The sequence below is a fragment of the Drosophila simulans genome, chromosome 2R (assembly GCF_016746395.2).
Source record: "Drosophila simulans strain w501 chromosome 2R, Prin_Dsim_3.1, whole genome shotgun sequence".
In the NCBI taxonomy this organism is placed as follows: Eukaryota; Metazoa; Arthropoda; class Insecta; order Diptera; family Drosophilidae; genus Drosophila; species Drosophila simulans.
In genome coordinates this window covers 1,043,800-1,060,606 of record NC_052521.2, presented here as the reverse complement: position 1 = coordinate 1,060,606, position 16,807 = coordinate 1,043,800, and the positions used below count along the sequence as shown (strand labels likewise).

The following is a 16,807-nucleotide window of genomic DNA, read 5'->3' as shown; positions in this document are numbered from 1 at the left end:
TCAAACAGATGAAATATTTCTTTAAATGGAAGGAAGTCCCAACACTGTAGGATGGGCTTCACGACGTCACCATCACACAATCATCCCAGTTGCATTACACGCGGTTCACCTGGAAACAGCGTTTCAAATCAAAACTCGAAGGCCATGAAAAAAAAAAAAAAAAAAAAAAAAAAAACCGGGCGCTAAGCATGATTGGATTGGTGCATCAGAAACGGCGGTCAGAAGAAAGGTTTTAGCAAAGACAAGAAGTCGAAAAGTCTTGAGTCCTAAAGCGTAATTTGTAATGTGTTTTTAATTAATTATTTTAATTTAATTGTTATTAAAAGTGTTTTTCACTGTTCTGTTATATATTCACGTTCGATATTGTGGTCATAAAGATGGTTATCGGCCTTTGATATGACACTGCTCAATTCAAATCAATCTTTGTTGTATACTAGCACATTAAAAACTGGTTTATTACTACTTAATATAAGAATTTGAAATAAATATAATAAAGAAATATAACAATGGCTACTAGAGCAGCTGGATCTTGCTGGACTTTGTGTCGGCATACATGCGGTTAATACACATTTTGTTAACTCTACCCAAGGCTAGCTTTCCGCATTGTCTCAGATTTTTAAAAAGCATACGCCCATTTAAAAATTCCTATTTTGTCCAAATCAGTCCAAACCAGGAAGGTAAAACAGTGATTTTTTAAATATCTACTTTGTGGCCGTTAGCTTGATGACTAAATGCTTGATAACTTCGAGGTTTTTGTAATTTTCCGAAACATTGGTGTTTATTTATGTAACGGACAATGTAGCCAGATATCTTGTAGATTAGTGCCACCTAGCAACGATTTACGACGGTATCCGATACTACGTTTCGCAACAGACTTGCATTAGCGTTAACGCTAAAAAACTTTCCGTAGTCCATCTGTAAAGATCGATCATATGGTGAATCGAAAATAGGATACTTCCTTCTTCCGAATCTGGACCTGAGCGCTCGCTCGTCATCCTAAGCAGCTAAAGACAGTTTCTCGAAAACGTGCGCTAGTGGTTTTGACCAGAACCTGGAGTTATAGGATTGGCTCCAGCCAGTTAGAAGATGTGTACATGCACCCTCTACCTTCGAAATACCTCAGCCTCAGATCCGTTGGCAGCAAGGGGATTTCCGTTGGAGCAAATCTAAAAGCCTAGGGCGTTCCAGCGCCACAATCAAGGGCAAGAGGAAGAGGTTATAAAGTTCGCATAAACCCAGAAAGTGAAATAGAAGCTAATCCATTTCGAATCAGAATTAAACATCCTTAGACAGGGACGCTGAAGCATTACAGAATTCTAAAATGAAGTAAACAAAAAAATGACATTACTCATAAATAAAACTATTATGACATATGGGAAAAGGCCATAACCCAGAGAACGGATAAAACAATTAGGAGCAACGCTCTCGAATTTTTATTTCTGTATTGAACGGTTCAATCTCCGAAACACTCTTCCCTAAACCCACCAGACTTGCCAAATGCTCTGGAAAAGTGTCAGTCTAACAACTTTCGAGCCCAATTTGCAAATAGGTATTATGGATTTAGGAATGAACTCTCATTGGCAAATAAAGTTCGCCTGTATAAATCCATCCTGACCCCAATTATGAAGTATGCGTTGCAAGTATACGGAATTACGACCAGAACTAATCTGAATAAAATAAGAGTTGCTCAAAGTAAGGTCGTTAGATCACTATGTAACTCCCCCTGGTACATGAGAACCAGTGATATAGAAAGGGATCTTAATATTCCAAAGATAGGCGATGTATTGAGGACCCATACGGAAAGTTATATGCGGCGATCTTAATATTCCAAAGATAGGCAATGTATTGAGGACCCATGCGGAAAGTTATATGCGGCGACTCGGTTCCCACCCCAACAACCTGGCGAGAAGGCTTATCCATCCCCCGAGAAAAAGAAGGCCTAAAAGATTTCACCCACATGATCTCCCATCGAGATTATAATAATTATTTTTTTAAGGAAAACAAGTCAATTAAATAATGTTAGAGTAGCTTAATTTGTAAGGTAATGTATATATTGGTATGCCTATGCTGTAGAATTTTATGTAAAACCTGGTAAGGCTGCCACATAGGTGGAAGTAAACTTGTTTAATTCCAATAAATAAAATGTAAAAAAAAAAAAAAGGAAACAACTTAAAATTTAATCCAGTAGATTTTAGACAGAATTATAATATAACAAATAGATTGAATAATAATCAGAATAATAATTAGCCGGCAAACGGGAAATTTGGACAAAATAATAATTGGAATTTAAATAACAATTCTAAGGTACATCCCCCACCAGAACCAATGCAGGTAGGAATTCGTATGTGTCCGTTTTCGTCGAGCAATATGTTGGTGGGTTTTAAGTCTCGGTACACAATGCAACGTTTATGCAAGTTATCCAACCAGTAAATATAGCCCCAGTAAATACACAAATTTCAAACTCCAATCTCAGCAGCATTTCTTTTGTCCTTGTTATTGTCGCATGCACTTAGCCACCCGATAAATAACCAAACTTAAAGTAAACACCAGTCAGCAAATTTCAATTTCAACATGCTTTGAAATAATTTCAGTATAAAGCTTTTATCCTAAACATATTTGAAAGTGCAAGAAAATTGTAGAGAAAAGCTTCTGGCCGAGGTTGAGTGTATTAGGATTAAGATTTAGAAGATCAGTCTGAATCGGGACGAGATCGGTAACAGTTTCAAATTAAAGATAAGCAATAAAAGTCTTGTAATAGCATAAATAAAAAAGTCTATTACCGAATAAATATTAAATTATAATAAACTAAAAATTATTTTTTTAAATAATTAAACAGAAACAATTTTAATTTATGTGCGCATTTCGCTGTTTGAATTTGAATACTAAATTAAAATATTTTTGAAATGACACCTAGAAAGTCTTACTTTTGAATTTTCTAATTTTTTGCGTATCTTATGGTATCACACAAGTGCACAATTATTACAAGAATTAAAACTTTTATGTAAGCTAGGTGTAGAATTTAAAATAAATTGCGAATATTATTAAAGTTTATGTTACAATTATTGTTATTATCTACACTTATTAAATATAATACATGTATAATGTTTGAGTAGAAACACCAATTTTTAACTCCATGCTGACCCGAGCATATCCGTAGACCAACTGTAAAAAAAGGGGCCAATGCAGAATAAATTTGAAATGGCGTTGGCCATATCAGGGTGGGCAATTATCACGCCCACTGACATCTTGGGGTGTGTACTCCCTATAAATCCTTCAATCCTTTTGCATAACTACCACTAATGTCGAGTGAGCACGCATAAAATGTTAATTTGTATAGATATTAGTGAGCACCCATATGCTGCAACCTCAGAAGATCACCACGACACTCGCTGTCGAGGTAGAATCGGATTAAAATGCGTGCAGGTTTAGCGGCAGGGAATACCACCAGCTCAACGTTGTTCGTTACATTTAACACTATCGATGTTTTAGGTTCATCAACTATTTTAAATAATTCAATTTTAATTTTTTTTCCGAAAGTTCATTAAGTAGTAGTGATTAAGCAGGCCAAATCATTTCCGATCGCCGAACTCTATTAAAAGCTTATGTGGTGGTCAAACTTATGTTATTCAACAAAAATTTGCTCAAAAAGTGATGAGACAAAATGAAGATGCTCAAAGTACACATATTAGAGGCGACTGTTGAAACAGATTTAACTGATTTTTAATTTTCTATTATTACCATTTATACCAGTTTAAGATGCATATGTAATGAATTCAAATTTTTTTTAGTTTGTAGCATTTTTTTTTTCTTTATTTGTTTTCTATTAAATTTCATAGGAGCACGGCTAGCAGCTTCTCCGAGTTAAAAAGTAGTTGCGTTGGAACGCACTAAATAATTTTCTGTAATATTCCAGTACTCGCACTTGGCCGAGTTGATTTTGACTCACCACCGTACCTGCATGGTTGGATGCGTCTGTGTCAAGGATGAATAAGCCCTCCGGGGGCTTTAGAACAAGTGGCGACGTGAGATTGACTTTTAGCGTGTCGAAGGTATCGTGAAACGTTTGTGGTCACACGAAGGAGCGTTTAACTTCTGTTAGCTCATGTAGTGTGCGGGCAATGGCGATGGGTAGCCAGTGGCCACTCTGTCGTGAAGTACCAACAGGCGTCATGCATGGTGGTCAAGATGTTGCCAGCTCTTGGAATGGGGTAAGTGCTTTGCGGTTACGACGTTCAAAAGTCTATAATCAACTCTGAACCATGTGGAACCGTCCATGGGATGCAGGGCACTGGTATGGTTTGAGGTGTCCACCTAGGCACTACCGAGTAAAACCTTGGGAAACAACTGAGATTGAGCTCCACGGTTAAGTAGAGCAACAGGTAGCAGCTCCTCGGTCGTGAATTGGACCGTTAAGTGAATGTCGTTATATGGCATGATACTAGTAGGCGCAGTTGAAGAAAGTAAATTACGCTGCTCTGTAGATGGGACATACAGCGTCAGATTTCCCCACGGCAGCCGTAGTTAAAGCTCTTTCAAATCAACGGTGGCCTTATAATACAGAAAGATGTCTATACCAAACAGGTTTTCACTGACAGATTTCTGGCAATGAAGAGTTTGGCGTTGACTCGAGCGGTGGAAACAAATTGCTTGTTTAGGTCCCGGTCGTTTAGAAAAGAAACGGCGGCCCCAGTGTCGATGAAGAGTCCTGTGTTGCGTTTCTGTAAGAATATCTATGCGTAAGTGTTGGCAACCAACGGCACTATAGGTGTCTGGCATTGGCCGCTTACCGCTATCGTCATCACCCACGGCGTCTCCTATTGTCTGCACCTTTGAAAGGGTTGATGTCTTATTTCCGGACTTATGTTCAGCGAAGAACCTGCCTAATATGGAGGCTATGTGATGTATGTATGTTCGGTTTCGGCGGAAGTCCTTTTTCTGGTTCAGAGTTGGAGGCGTCACGGATAGAAACTGCTGGGGTTGGGACTGGCGCCGTTAGTACTCGGTTTCATCGGAAGGCGGTTCCGGAATCAGCTGTAAGCAACCCGCCGGTCTACATGCTGTGCAGGTGAACCATGTTGCTGCAAGCTCGGTTTCCTGAGCGCTTGTTGGGCGCTTTCTTTGAAAGGCGCCTCCATCTGGAGGAACACTCCGTGCTGCGGAGGGGCGTCAAAGATGTTCCGCTCGGATTTAGTCACCCAGGTACGTGGTGTGTATGACTGAGGGGCCGCCTCTGTGGCAGTACAATGGGTGCTGAACCCCTGTTAGGAAACGGAGAGTGCGAGCAGCTGCTCGCTAGGGCTTTGGGGGTTAACCGCCCCGCGAGGCTAACGGGAATTAGTTTCCGGCAGATGATGCAGAATTCAATTAGGATCTCGGGTTTGTCGAGTTATTCCTTCGCGATCCAAGGGTTCCTGTTCTTGGTGAGCCTAAGAGATGACCGGCGACATCAATGGTCATAACTGTGGCAGCGGTTCGTCGTCGGCACTGGGCCTCAATGCGGACCGCCATGTCGAGGGCGTCCGAGAATGATCGCGGGTTGCTACTGAAGATAGGGACCTGATATCCTGTATCTCGGAGTCCGTCGATAGGTCCCGTCATGGCAGGTAATTCGCCGAGCACGGCTCTGACCAGGCGTGCCAGCTCCTCTAAAGACTCTCGTGGTCCCTGCATTAATTTACGGTATGCGTGCTGATGGTGAAGTACTCGGTATGAGGCCATTCTGTATCCGACACTTCCAGAATCCCCGAAGGTTAGGAAAAGTCGCCGGTTAGACGCCGTGCATGGCCGTTGGACCGCGGTTCAGTGTCCGTTGGAACACTCGAGGGGAGTGATTTGGAGGTATGTTGTGTTTTTCCACTAGACGTGGCGTGCCGACGAAATGTCGAACTTGGTTCGCGCCCTCGTCGTCGCGGACCATATTACCTCCGATTTATAATCTTGATCATGATCAATATCCGAGCCAATCTGGACTTGTCCGTCTGTCCGTATAAACGTCGAGAACTCAGGAACTATAAAAGTTAGAAGGTTAAGAGTTTGTTCACCCATTTTGCCACGGCCACTCTAACGCCCACAAATCGCCCAAAATTGTCACGCCCAAACTTTTGAAAAATGTTAGTTAGTCATGTAAATTTCTATCGAATTGTAAAAAATATGTTGACACTCCCACTCTAACGTCCTAAAGCCGACCAAAACTGGCACGCCCACATTTTTGGAAAAATTGTTGAATAAGTTTTCGTAATATTATTAGTCGCTTTAATTTTTTATCGAATTGCAAAAAAAAAATTTTCCACGCCCATTCTAACGCCTTTAACCTCCCAAAATTGCCACACCCACAAATTTGCGAAATGTTTTGATATTTCTTCATAATTTTATTAGTAGGGTAATTTTAATTTATTCTCATTTTATTCCCAAATATCTATCGATATCCCAGAAAAATAATGAAATTTCGCGTTCGCATTCATACTAGCAGAGTAATGGGTATCTGATAGTAATCGAACTCGACTATAGCATTCTCTCTTCTTTATAATCTTTTCGAACGAAATGTCAGTGTCAACAGCATAAATGACGATACTGATTGTGTGACTTGTATAGGTCCGAAAAAATACGCAGAGAAGCCCTAAGCTTGAATGGATTTTAACATAGAGAAATGGCCGTATTGTAGCACTGTAAACTGGGGGTCCTGTACAAAACTCTGAGCAATTTCCAAGAGATGGACATTTTTTTCTGTTGATTTTATATATATCACTATTCCACCTATATTATAATCAATTAAATAACAATAGAATAATTTTGTTTTTTTATATAAAGTAAAAGTCAGAATAATAGACTAGACTAGATTTATTCGTGTGTTATTGCAGATAAAGAATGTACATATTAAGACGAAAATATACGAGAAGTAAAAACTCTGCACAGTTTGGATTAATAGGGAATAAGCTATGTCTTAAATACTTACTTGTATGTTCAGTTCTAAATTTTTCCACTGGCAAAACCTAGTAAATTTATCGCTGGAAAATAGAATGACAAATAGATTAATTATAATTTTATAATTAAAAAAAATATTATGAGCTAGGATATTTCACTCTATCCCAAAATACATAAGAAGTTCGCAATTAAAAGCGTTTATTTTACACAATACACACGGACTTAAGACATATTGTGACCGCTCGACAGTATCGATAATAAAAAATGGAGAAAGAGTTGCTTTCCTTTTTTCCAGTCCTATTACTTCGATTGTTTCTTTATAGAACTGAAATCTCCCGGTACGAAATATGTACGGCTAGCTTAGTACATTTAAAGCAAGAAGTCCTAGACCACTCTGCTTCTTATTCTCGATAACTATCCCGCTTTTATGTTATAGGCCACTGTTTTACTTTTTGTTAGGTCTAGAGTTTAGTCAGCTTTGTACCTAAACTTCCTCCCAAGTGCAACGCAGACAAACCGACTCTCACCCACACGTATAAAATATGTTTCTCATTTTATTATTTGTCTTAAGTCACGTAGACGCCAGCAATCCCTAAAGATAACAAATTTGAAGACAGTTAAACTGTGCCGCACCTCAACCGTGCAGAAATATGTGCGTTAGCTAAGCTTCCCTCTCTCAAGTGCCCTCTAGTACTCTCGCACCTACACCTTTGACAGCGTTCCGCTGTTCGCTCTACATATAAGTAGTCGCTCATTATTATTCGCAATGATAGTCATTATTCATAATAATATCAAAACCCGGGAAAGATCGCAGGATTCCTTCATGTTACAGACCAATAAGTTTATTATCATGCCTTTCCAAACTGTTCGAAAAATGCCTTCTATCCCAGTCGATTATTTTGCCTTCAACGAAAATCATGGAACATGGAAAGCGATCTAACAGAGTAACATCAGAAATTCGTACAGCCTTCGAGAATAGTGAATATTGCTGCGCGAATTCGATGGTTATTAAGCCTTTGACTGCGTCTGGCTCAAAGGTCTCAATCATAAAATTAAACAAGACAAAATGCTACAGTCGAGTTCCCCGAGTTCTTATTTGTCGTGATGTTGATTGTCCCGAATTGGCTAGTCGGTTTATATTCTCTGTTCCAAGCAGATTCCCTAATCTTAAATCATTGTCGACCTGACAACGAGTTGCCTGACCTCTATAGCGGATCATGTTCTAACTAAAATAGACTTTATACTATTATCTGTAATCTCGACTCTCTGCCGCTCTTTAAAAAACAATTCCAACTTTTTTAAACTCATAATTAGATCATACTAATATTTATATTTATTATATTTATTTTGTCATTTCTATACACTTTTCTATATCGCGACTATCTTCTCGCGAATCGATTTGTGCGATACACGGCAACGCCCCTCGGATGGTTTGGCGAGAGGTGTCCGTGGACTCGCGCGTAAATTGATTTTTCACTATGCTTTGACTGCGATTTTTTATTTTCTCAGAAGCAAATTCAATTGTTCAGCTTACAATGTCGAGCGCCGCCTAACAAGTGGGCCGGGTCTCGCAGCCACCAGAAATTGTTATTTGTAAACATGCCAATTTTGGAGACGCAGTAAAACTTTACAGCTTCTTCTTCGTTAGCTAAGCTCCTCTTAACCTTGGACTCTCGCGCTTGCACATTTGGCTTAGCGTTCTGTTCGCTCTGCAATTATCTTGCTCATATCACTCGCTTTCGTGCCTTTTGCATATACGCAGCGATGCAGACCCCGAACCCGACGTGATTTGTGCATAAACAATATATAGTGCAAATCATACAAAGCTGTTTACAACTTTAACTTTAATTAATTCGCTGTTGCTGCTGAGTGCTTTGTTGAACAACACATTGTGTCTGCAATATTAAAGGCACTGAACATTAAAAGTAACTCCGTTGGTTACGGAATATATAGCATAGCATAGCATATACATGAGGTTGAGCTGAGGAGCTAATCGATGAGATTCAGCATTCATTTAAAACATTTAAAAGAATTCTATAGTCGAGTTTCCCGACTTTCAGGTACCCGTTACCCAGCTAGTGTGAATGCGAACCCGAAATTTCATAATTTTTCTGGAATATCGTTAGATATAGAGATGTGGTGCGGTTTGTGGGCGTTAGAGTGGGTGTGGCAACATGGGTATTTGTTTCTAGAATCTGTATGCTGAATTTCAACTTTCTAGCTTGTATAGTTCCTGAGATATCGACATAATCGAATATAAATTTTGTTTAAAGTTTTAGACAATATTTGTTTGTGTGAGTATACAAATTATAATGGAATTTATTTATGGCATAAGCAATATGTAAGTGACTCCAGTTAACTCCTCCCTTACTAAGATGAAGGATGTCCTCAGTCCTTTCATCCTGGTGATCGGTGCTTCGTTAACGTTGGCGTTGGTGGTCTTGTAGTTTCGTCATAATGTGCACGTTGGATAGAGTAGTTGGTGGCAGAGAGCTCAATGTATTTTGGTGATTGAATTGTCCATTTGTTCTCTCCGGTTGCCGCAATCGGATATGTCGTCTATGCCAGTAAGATTTAAGAGCTTTCTTTAACGCTTTGCTTAAATAACTATAGAATACAATATATATAAACTGCAAGTACGTTGGCAGTTAATAATAGTGATAATATATAATAATGTCCAACGCTCGTTGATTAAATTGTTGTTTTATTATGATTTTAAAATAGGACGAAGAAGGCCATTAATAACACTTATTCTGAGTTATTGTTCTGTAAGCTATGCTTTATAATTGTAATGTCTATTGCTGTTTTGCTGCTTAATTTTTGGTTCAAAAGATTCCTGTTGCATGAATTTAAAGTTTTAGAAATCCTTAGAGACGGTCGTTCAAGATTCACTCTTAGGCTATACCAAAGAAGTTGTTGATTCCCTATATTGTAGTGAAAGTTTGAAGTTGTTGCCTTAATTTAATAAGTGTTTAGGTAAATCAACTTTTTTGAAAATTGACACTACTAAAATATAATTGACAGACTTAAACAAAGAAAATAATAATCCTAACGTAAATTATCTTAACGAACACCCTCCTATTTATTAAGACACTTGTCGTTTGTTTTGCTTTACAAAGACAGGTTCCTGGAAAGTTCTGTCACATCTTGATTTATTATTTCTTAATTGTATTTCTTGTGCTCTGTCAATTTATTCTGAGATTTCCTCTGCAAGTTCTGGGGGCATTGTATGAATTAAGTCGATCGGCTTTTTATTAGTGACTGAATTTACGGTTTTGTTGTATTCCACGGGTGCTCAAATCATGAGATTTACCGTATCAACTATGACTTTTTCTAGTTTTAGGCATCGTGCTGTTTCTATGTGCTGTGGAACCTTCTCACCTGTCTATTTGAAGGTGGTGAATTTTCCAATTGAACATTGAACTGATTTGATAAGAGTGACCTGATTGACTCAGATGGCTCATTGTCATTATTCGTCAATATCCACAACATCCCTTGTTCGTAATCACTTTCATCTGACTCCTCTAGATCTTCTTGTGCTAAATTGTTCACTCTTTGATGTTTCGGTCCTTTAAACCTGGCAGTGCCACTATTTGGTCTTTTTGTTATATATTCATAGTCAATTTGCCTGAACAGGCCTTGGGTTATGGTATTGTTGCTGTCGAGTTGGCCAAACATTTTGAAGTTGGGGTAAGTTACACTGGTTCAAAATTTATGCTTGCCTAAGTTGGTTTGATCGAATGGTTTGCATAGATACGTCAGTATCAAACCGCTGAGTCGCTGCCTGGACTGGTATTTGACCTGTTTGTCTGTCAAAAATGGGCACAAACTGGCGGTGCTAGAGCAAAGGCTGTTGGTAAGTCCTTGGCTTCTTTGGCAGACAGGATATCACTCAATGACTTCTTTTGCCTCTTGCTCGATTAGGTAGATGTGCCTTTTGTCAGCGTATGTAAAGTCAAGGCGATTAATTATTGCCTTAAAATTCAACGGTGTGCTGAACGGTGTTTTGAACTCCCCTTGTATGATTCATAAACATTAAAAGCGACATGAGCCGCTTTTCTCTACGACACATATGTTTCGCTTTCGCCCTTAAAGTCTGTCAGCGACTTTACTATTTCTACAGATTCATTACACACTACACCTGGTATAATTTCAGAATCTGTGTAAGTTTTAACTTCTTTGGTGTTCACTGTAAAAATTTCCTATACGCTCTTTAATAGCGCATAATTCTTTGTCAAATACTTGTCTTTGACTTGCAAGCGCCCCTATAACGGCATTTTCTACTAAAGCTTTCAGTTGATTTGCTGATAACTCCATTTCACTAGTTTTGCTTTCTGATTTCGCGTTTTTTCGCTTGCGGTTTCTAATTGTCTAGTTTATTCTATTCCAATATTATTATATTAAAGCGTCTTTCTCTTTATCACTGTCACTCATCAATGTGTTACTTATAACCTTCAATAAAATTCATGTGTATATGAACAATTTATTTTATTTTTTAATAATTAATCAAGGGGCGTTGTACTTACAATTTGTGTGATGTTTTCCATTATCTAGTGTTTTTTATTATTTTTTATAGTATTCTCCTCTTGACTAGGTCTGCTCCAGCTTTTGTGTTCCTCCTTTTAATATCGTGTGTTTTAGATTTAGTTGTCTCCTTTTCATATCGTAGGCGCCAATTTCGGTTAAAGTTTGAGACAATATTTATTTGTGTAAGTATACAAATTATAAAATAATTTATGCGGTCTGAACTTAATGAAGCGAATTCGTATTTTTGTGCGTGGCGATGACCGACGCTTCTAATCTCCAAATATCGGCAACTGGTTATAAATTAGATCTCTTAAGATTACACTACGTTCTTCAGCAAAGCTTAGCCGATACTGTTACAGTAAGGCGGGCATAAGCAATATGTAAGTGACTCCAGTTTTGTGTTTTTGTACAGTTGTCCGAATCGAAAAAAATATGGCAACTAATGTGGTCTCCTTACAAAATAAATGCCGCCTGTTATGTTACATGCACACTAAATGCGCTGATTTGAGCGGCCGAACAAGTAATGACCTAGCTAAGGGCCCCAATTTAAAAAACCGTTGTAATGGCTGGAAAGGACTAGAGATAGTTTTCGAGGATCTGATGATCTCCTCTCCGGGCTATATTCGCAGATTAATAGTCTTAAGCTATTAGAAGAATTTCCAAAGCGCAAGAAAGCCGCTGGTGGTAGGTTGCCTAAGGGGAACGCCCCACAGCGACTCCATAGCAGATCAGCTGGCAATCAAAAGATTCGAATTAATCTGATCAATCCGTTGTGGAGGGAGTACAGCTTGGAATTCTCAACCAGTGATTCCAAATGACCAATTTAACCACCACAAAGGAATATTGAGTCCGGGCTAACGGCACAAGTGGGACCTTCAGAAATAAAATCTGCAGTGTCTAAACCCCTCACGGTGGTTTCACTAAAAAAACATATTTTTGTTTCTCGGCTTTCATCTAATCAAACATCAGCTGATACAAACATCTTATATACAACATATAACAAAATCTGATGTGAACGCTGCTATTGTTTCGATGTCTTCATTTCATTTATTTTCATTTATTTGACCCCTCCGTTCAAATACTCGCCCCCGAATGCTATGTGTATGTATGTGTAAGTGAGCTAGATGTACATTCTTATTGCTAAATGCTAGCTTATAAGTAAGAGCTAGATGACAATATAATTCATATTTCTACCTAAAACTATGCAAATACATGGTCCAGTGGGTCTTTGAGTTACCTATCATAGCTCCGCCGTCCTGACTAACTGATACCCTTATCACGGTTTTAATTGCTTGTTTGTAGTTCTATAATGTTTTTGTATTTTTTTCTACATATTTACATACTTTATTTGTTTTTTATTATTAGTGATTAATTGTGTGATCGTTTCTAATGTTTAATATTTTGAATTCTCTAGACACCTTGGTACGGGTTACGTACGTCCTTTACATTTTGGAATCCATTTTATAGATGATATGCTGTGCTGTCGAAATTCTTTACCTTTTTGTCTCTCATTTTGTATTCAGATGGCTTTCTGGCGATCTAATCATATTGTATTTCGTTTGTTATACGCTTGAGCTTTTTTTGATTTTTTCTGCTTCGCTTCTACTTTTTCCCAAATTTTTTCCTTTTTTATTATTATTTTATTCTTTTAGCTTCTCTTTAAATTCGTCTAGTATTTTTCCCCTTTGCTTTAAACCAAAATCACTTTGCTTGGAGTTTGCTTAATACTGCGGTGTTGTGTATTATTTAATTCGTGCTCATCTTTATTTATTACTGTGTCCCAATATATATATACCTTTCTCCGGTCCTACTAGTTTCGCTATCATTGGACCCAGCCTTATATTGATCCTTTCAACCTGTCCGTTCGCCTCGGGTGATCCAGTCGCAATCTTGCAACATGCTTAACATGAAACTCGAACACAAATCATCGAACTTCTTGGATGTAAAACAACTTCCCCTATCTGAAATGATGCATTTAGGCTTGCTGTATTAGTGATATTTGTAACATATAAACGAAAGAACATTGCAAAACCTCCGATGACAATAAAAATATGTTTTTTGGATCTACCTGAGTCGACTGGGCCGTAATGATCGATGTGTCTTAGTTCAAACGGTTTGCTACCTTTCGGAATGCAGTGCAGAAATATTTTCCTACCCGTTTTAGCGGATTTTTATGGCTGTGGCTTTTTATATGGCTGTTAGTCAGCTAGTGACAGTGAAAGCTTAAAGGTAGAACATGTTCTGGATTACCAGTAGAACTTAGAAAAAATCGTATATATACTGCGAGTCACCAGGCGTAGCGCTTCCTGAGCCAAAATTTTTGAAAAAAAATATATATTATTCACTTCCCAGACGAATGTGTGAAGTCCTTGGAATCAAAGGAGGTTTATAAAAACTTTTTATTATTAGAATTGTTAAACTTTTAAGGGAAAAGAATTTCCAAAGCTCTCGCTCAAAACCGTTTTTCCAAATATCACACATCAAAATTTTTTTTCAGCGGGCGCTAACCTGGTGACGCGCAGTGTAATTCAACAATAAGATCAACATTTTTCATATGTGAAAGTTTTGGATAGCTTATTCCAAAGACGTGAATTGCGTTCACGTGAGAAAATTTGATGTTTTTCGAGGACACGGTGATGCTGGCCAACGACATCAACATCAATCTGGAGAAGCTCATGGAAAACATAATAAAATGAATTGCAGCAATAGCGCTGCGTAACCAGGCTCGCATATTTTTTCGGGCTTTCTCGGAAACCAAAGAGGGAGCCGGATTTTTCTATGCCTGTGGGACGTTTGGACACTTCGTCGGACAGTGCCCGCAGCGTAAGAGCGCCCATATCAACAAGTATGTAAGACATGTTAAGATTTTTACTCACAAATAGCTATATAAATTCAAGTTAAACATTTTTTAAAAATGCAAGCGTGGCAGTTCTGGGCGGTTTTAGGACGTTAGAGTGGAAGTGGCAAACAATTATTTTGAACATCGATAGAATTTTACATGACATCAAAAATTGCCCAGACTTTTGAAAATATTTTTTTTATTTTATTAATATACCCGTAACTCGTAGAGTTTTTACTACCTTTTGGTATACTAGATTCGTTGAAATGTATAAACAGGTAGAAGGAAGGGTTACCGAACATACAAAGTGTTTATATTATTGATCAGGATCAATAGCCGAGTCGATCTAAACATGACCGTCTGTCAGTATGAACGTCTCGATCTCAGGAACTATAAAAGCTAGGAGGTAGAGATTAAGCAAACATATTCCAGAGACAAAGACGCAGCGCAATATTGTTGACCCATGTTCTAACGCCCAAAACCCGCCCAGAACTCCCACGCCCACACTTTTGAAAAATGGTTTTATATTATCTTATATTTTTTTCCATATCTATCGAGTACCAAAGTGACCATCACCGCCGACAACATTGGTGAGGGACATACCAGTGCTGGAATAGAGACGGCTGGCAGTGATGAATAACTCCAGAGTGCAACCGTAAGCAAACTTCTTGAATCTTCGCTTGCCTTGGCAAAAAAAAGTCACAATGGATTACGAAGGCAGCGTATGTGCGCGTAATTGGGTCACCTAGCTTCACAACATTGGCAAGATCAGCTGTATGAGTAGCTATCCATGCCATTTGTAAAAATGTCAAAAGGAGAGCTAAGGATTCTGCATTGACACCCACTTATGAAGAAACTGTTAGAGAAATTTTTAACATTGATTGTAGAGGTTGAATGAATTACATGTGAGCAAAAAGATAACCAAGCCTTAAACTGTCAATTAAATAAGATTAAATGCAATTGTAGAAATGTAGAAAAGCCTGTCGAACAATAAGTCAAGTGTTAAATAAAGCAAGAGAGAATGCTATAGTCGAGTTCCCCGACTATCAGATCCCCGTTACTCAGCTAGTGTGACGGCGAATGACCGATATCGATAGATATTGGGGAATAAAATGAGAAAAGTGCGGGCGTGACCGGTTTGGCTACTATAGGGCGTGGAAAAATAAAATTTGGCAAATAGATAGAAATTTAAGCTACTAATAAAATTATGAAAAAATATTCAACACTTTTTAAAAAATGTGGTCGTGGTAGATTTCTGCGGCTTTATGGCGTTATAGTGGGCGTAGCAAATCGATAGCAATTTACAAGACTAATAAGGTCAAGTCAGTTTTAGGCGGTGGGTGGCATAAATTTGTTCTTGGCAAATCGATAGAAATTTGTAAGACTAATAAAAATGTGAAAAAATGGCTGACTACGTGTTCTCACTCCAATACCCCGTATTAACTAGCGTTCTCACTTGCTGATCTCTTGGTGGCAGGGCCGCAAGTTGCATCGTTCGTAAGGTCAAACCGAAACTATTCTCAGAACCACCTTTTCCGACCAAAGACTTCACTGTCTCTTCTGACCACACCAGGCCCTTGTTGTCTATGACAACGATCTTCGCGCCGACTCGAGTGAGACCAAGGATATTATTGGCAGGGCCGAAGGTGTATCGCGAGCTTGATCCAAAACTATTACCAGAACCACTTTTGCCAACCAAAGAATCCACAGTATCTTCTGACCACCTCGTACTCTTCTGTGTCTTCGCAAAGTGTATCTCTGCCTCGCTCGGCTCCGCCACTTGCCACACTGCTCCAAAAAATCAACGCGTCGTTGCTTTTGGTTAAAAGTGAGGTCGCGCGGCACCCACCACTTTGCACAGAGCAACACGCAAAATTAATTTTTATTAATTTTGCACACTTACAAAAGTCGCTTCCCTCACCGACAGCTGACAATTCATACAAGTACCTTTTAAAGGGTTGTGACTAACTAAAAACCATATGGATTTAATTCTAGTCTAGCCATATATATGTCAGGACGGGAACTTATAAATTGACCTAATGCCTATTTACATTATTATTCATAGTTTATTATACAATTGATCCTATGATAGGGGAGGATTCTAATGCGGCCTTATAATTTTCAATCTTTCCTTTTCTGGAATTGTTGGGTTATGTTATATTAATGCGGTTGTATTACTTTTAACGTCTTCTTCACATACCTTGTTTAGTAGTCTAACAATATTAGTTTATTATAATTTCCTTTATGTATGCAAAAGCTTATTGATAATTATAAAAATTATCTTATAAACAATGAAGATTAATTGTTTGCTTACCTGTACGCAGTTTACTATGTTATATGTTAAACCTCTATTCAATTCCAAAGACCCATTAATCATTATCATCTTTATTGTTTCCGCAATTTTACTAAGTTCTTCAAGAATTAAAACATTTAAATAATTTGGTGTATATTTGAACTACAATTTGCCCTATAATTGGAGTGATACAAATATACTTTGAAACAAAATGGATGAGGCAATAA

At 38.2% G+C, this 16,807-nt stretch overlaps 1 protein-coding gene across 6 annotated transcripts in view; it reads right to left on the bottom strand.

Moving 5' to 3' along the window:
- Window positions 1-16,807, bottom strand: part of LOC6739534 (G protein-coupled receptor kinase 1) — a 101,178-nt gene that overhangs the window by 55,805 nt on the left and 28,566 nt on the right. For 5 of the 6 annotated variants that reach the window (XM_039292445.2, XM_039292449.2, XM_039292444.2 and 2 more), the window contains one exon: window positions 6,953-7,004. In XM_039292445.2, the coding sequence (XP_039148379.1) occupies window positions 6,953-7,004 (52 nt within the window). Of the gene's footprint in view, window positions 1-6,952; window positions 7,005-11,447; window positions 11,816-16,807 lie in introns of those variants that run through there. The other variant, XM_039292447.2, reaches the window with a different exon arrangement.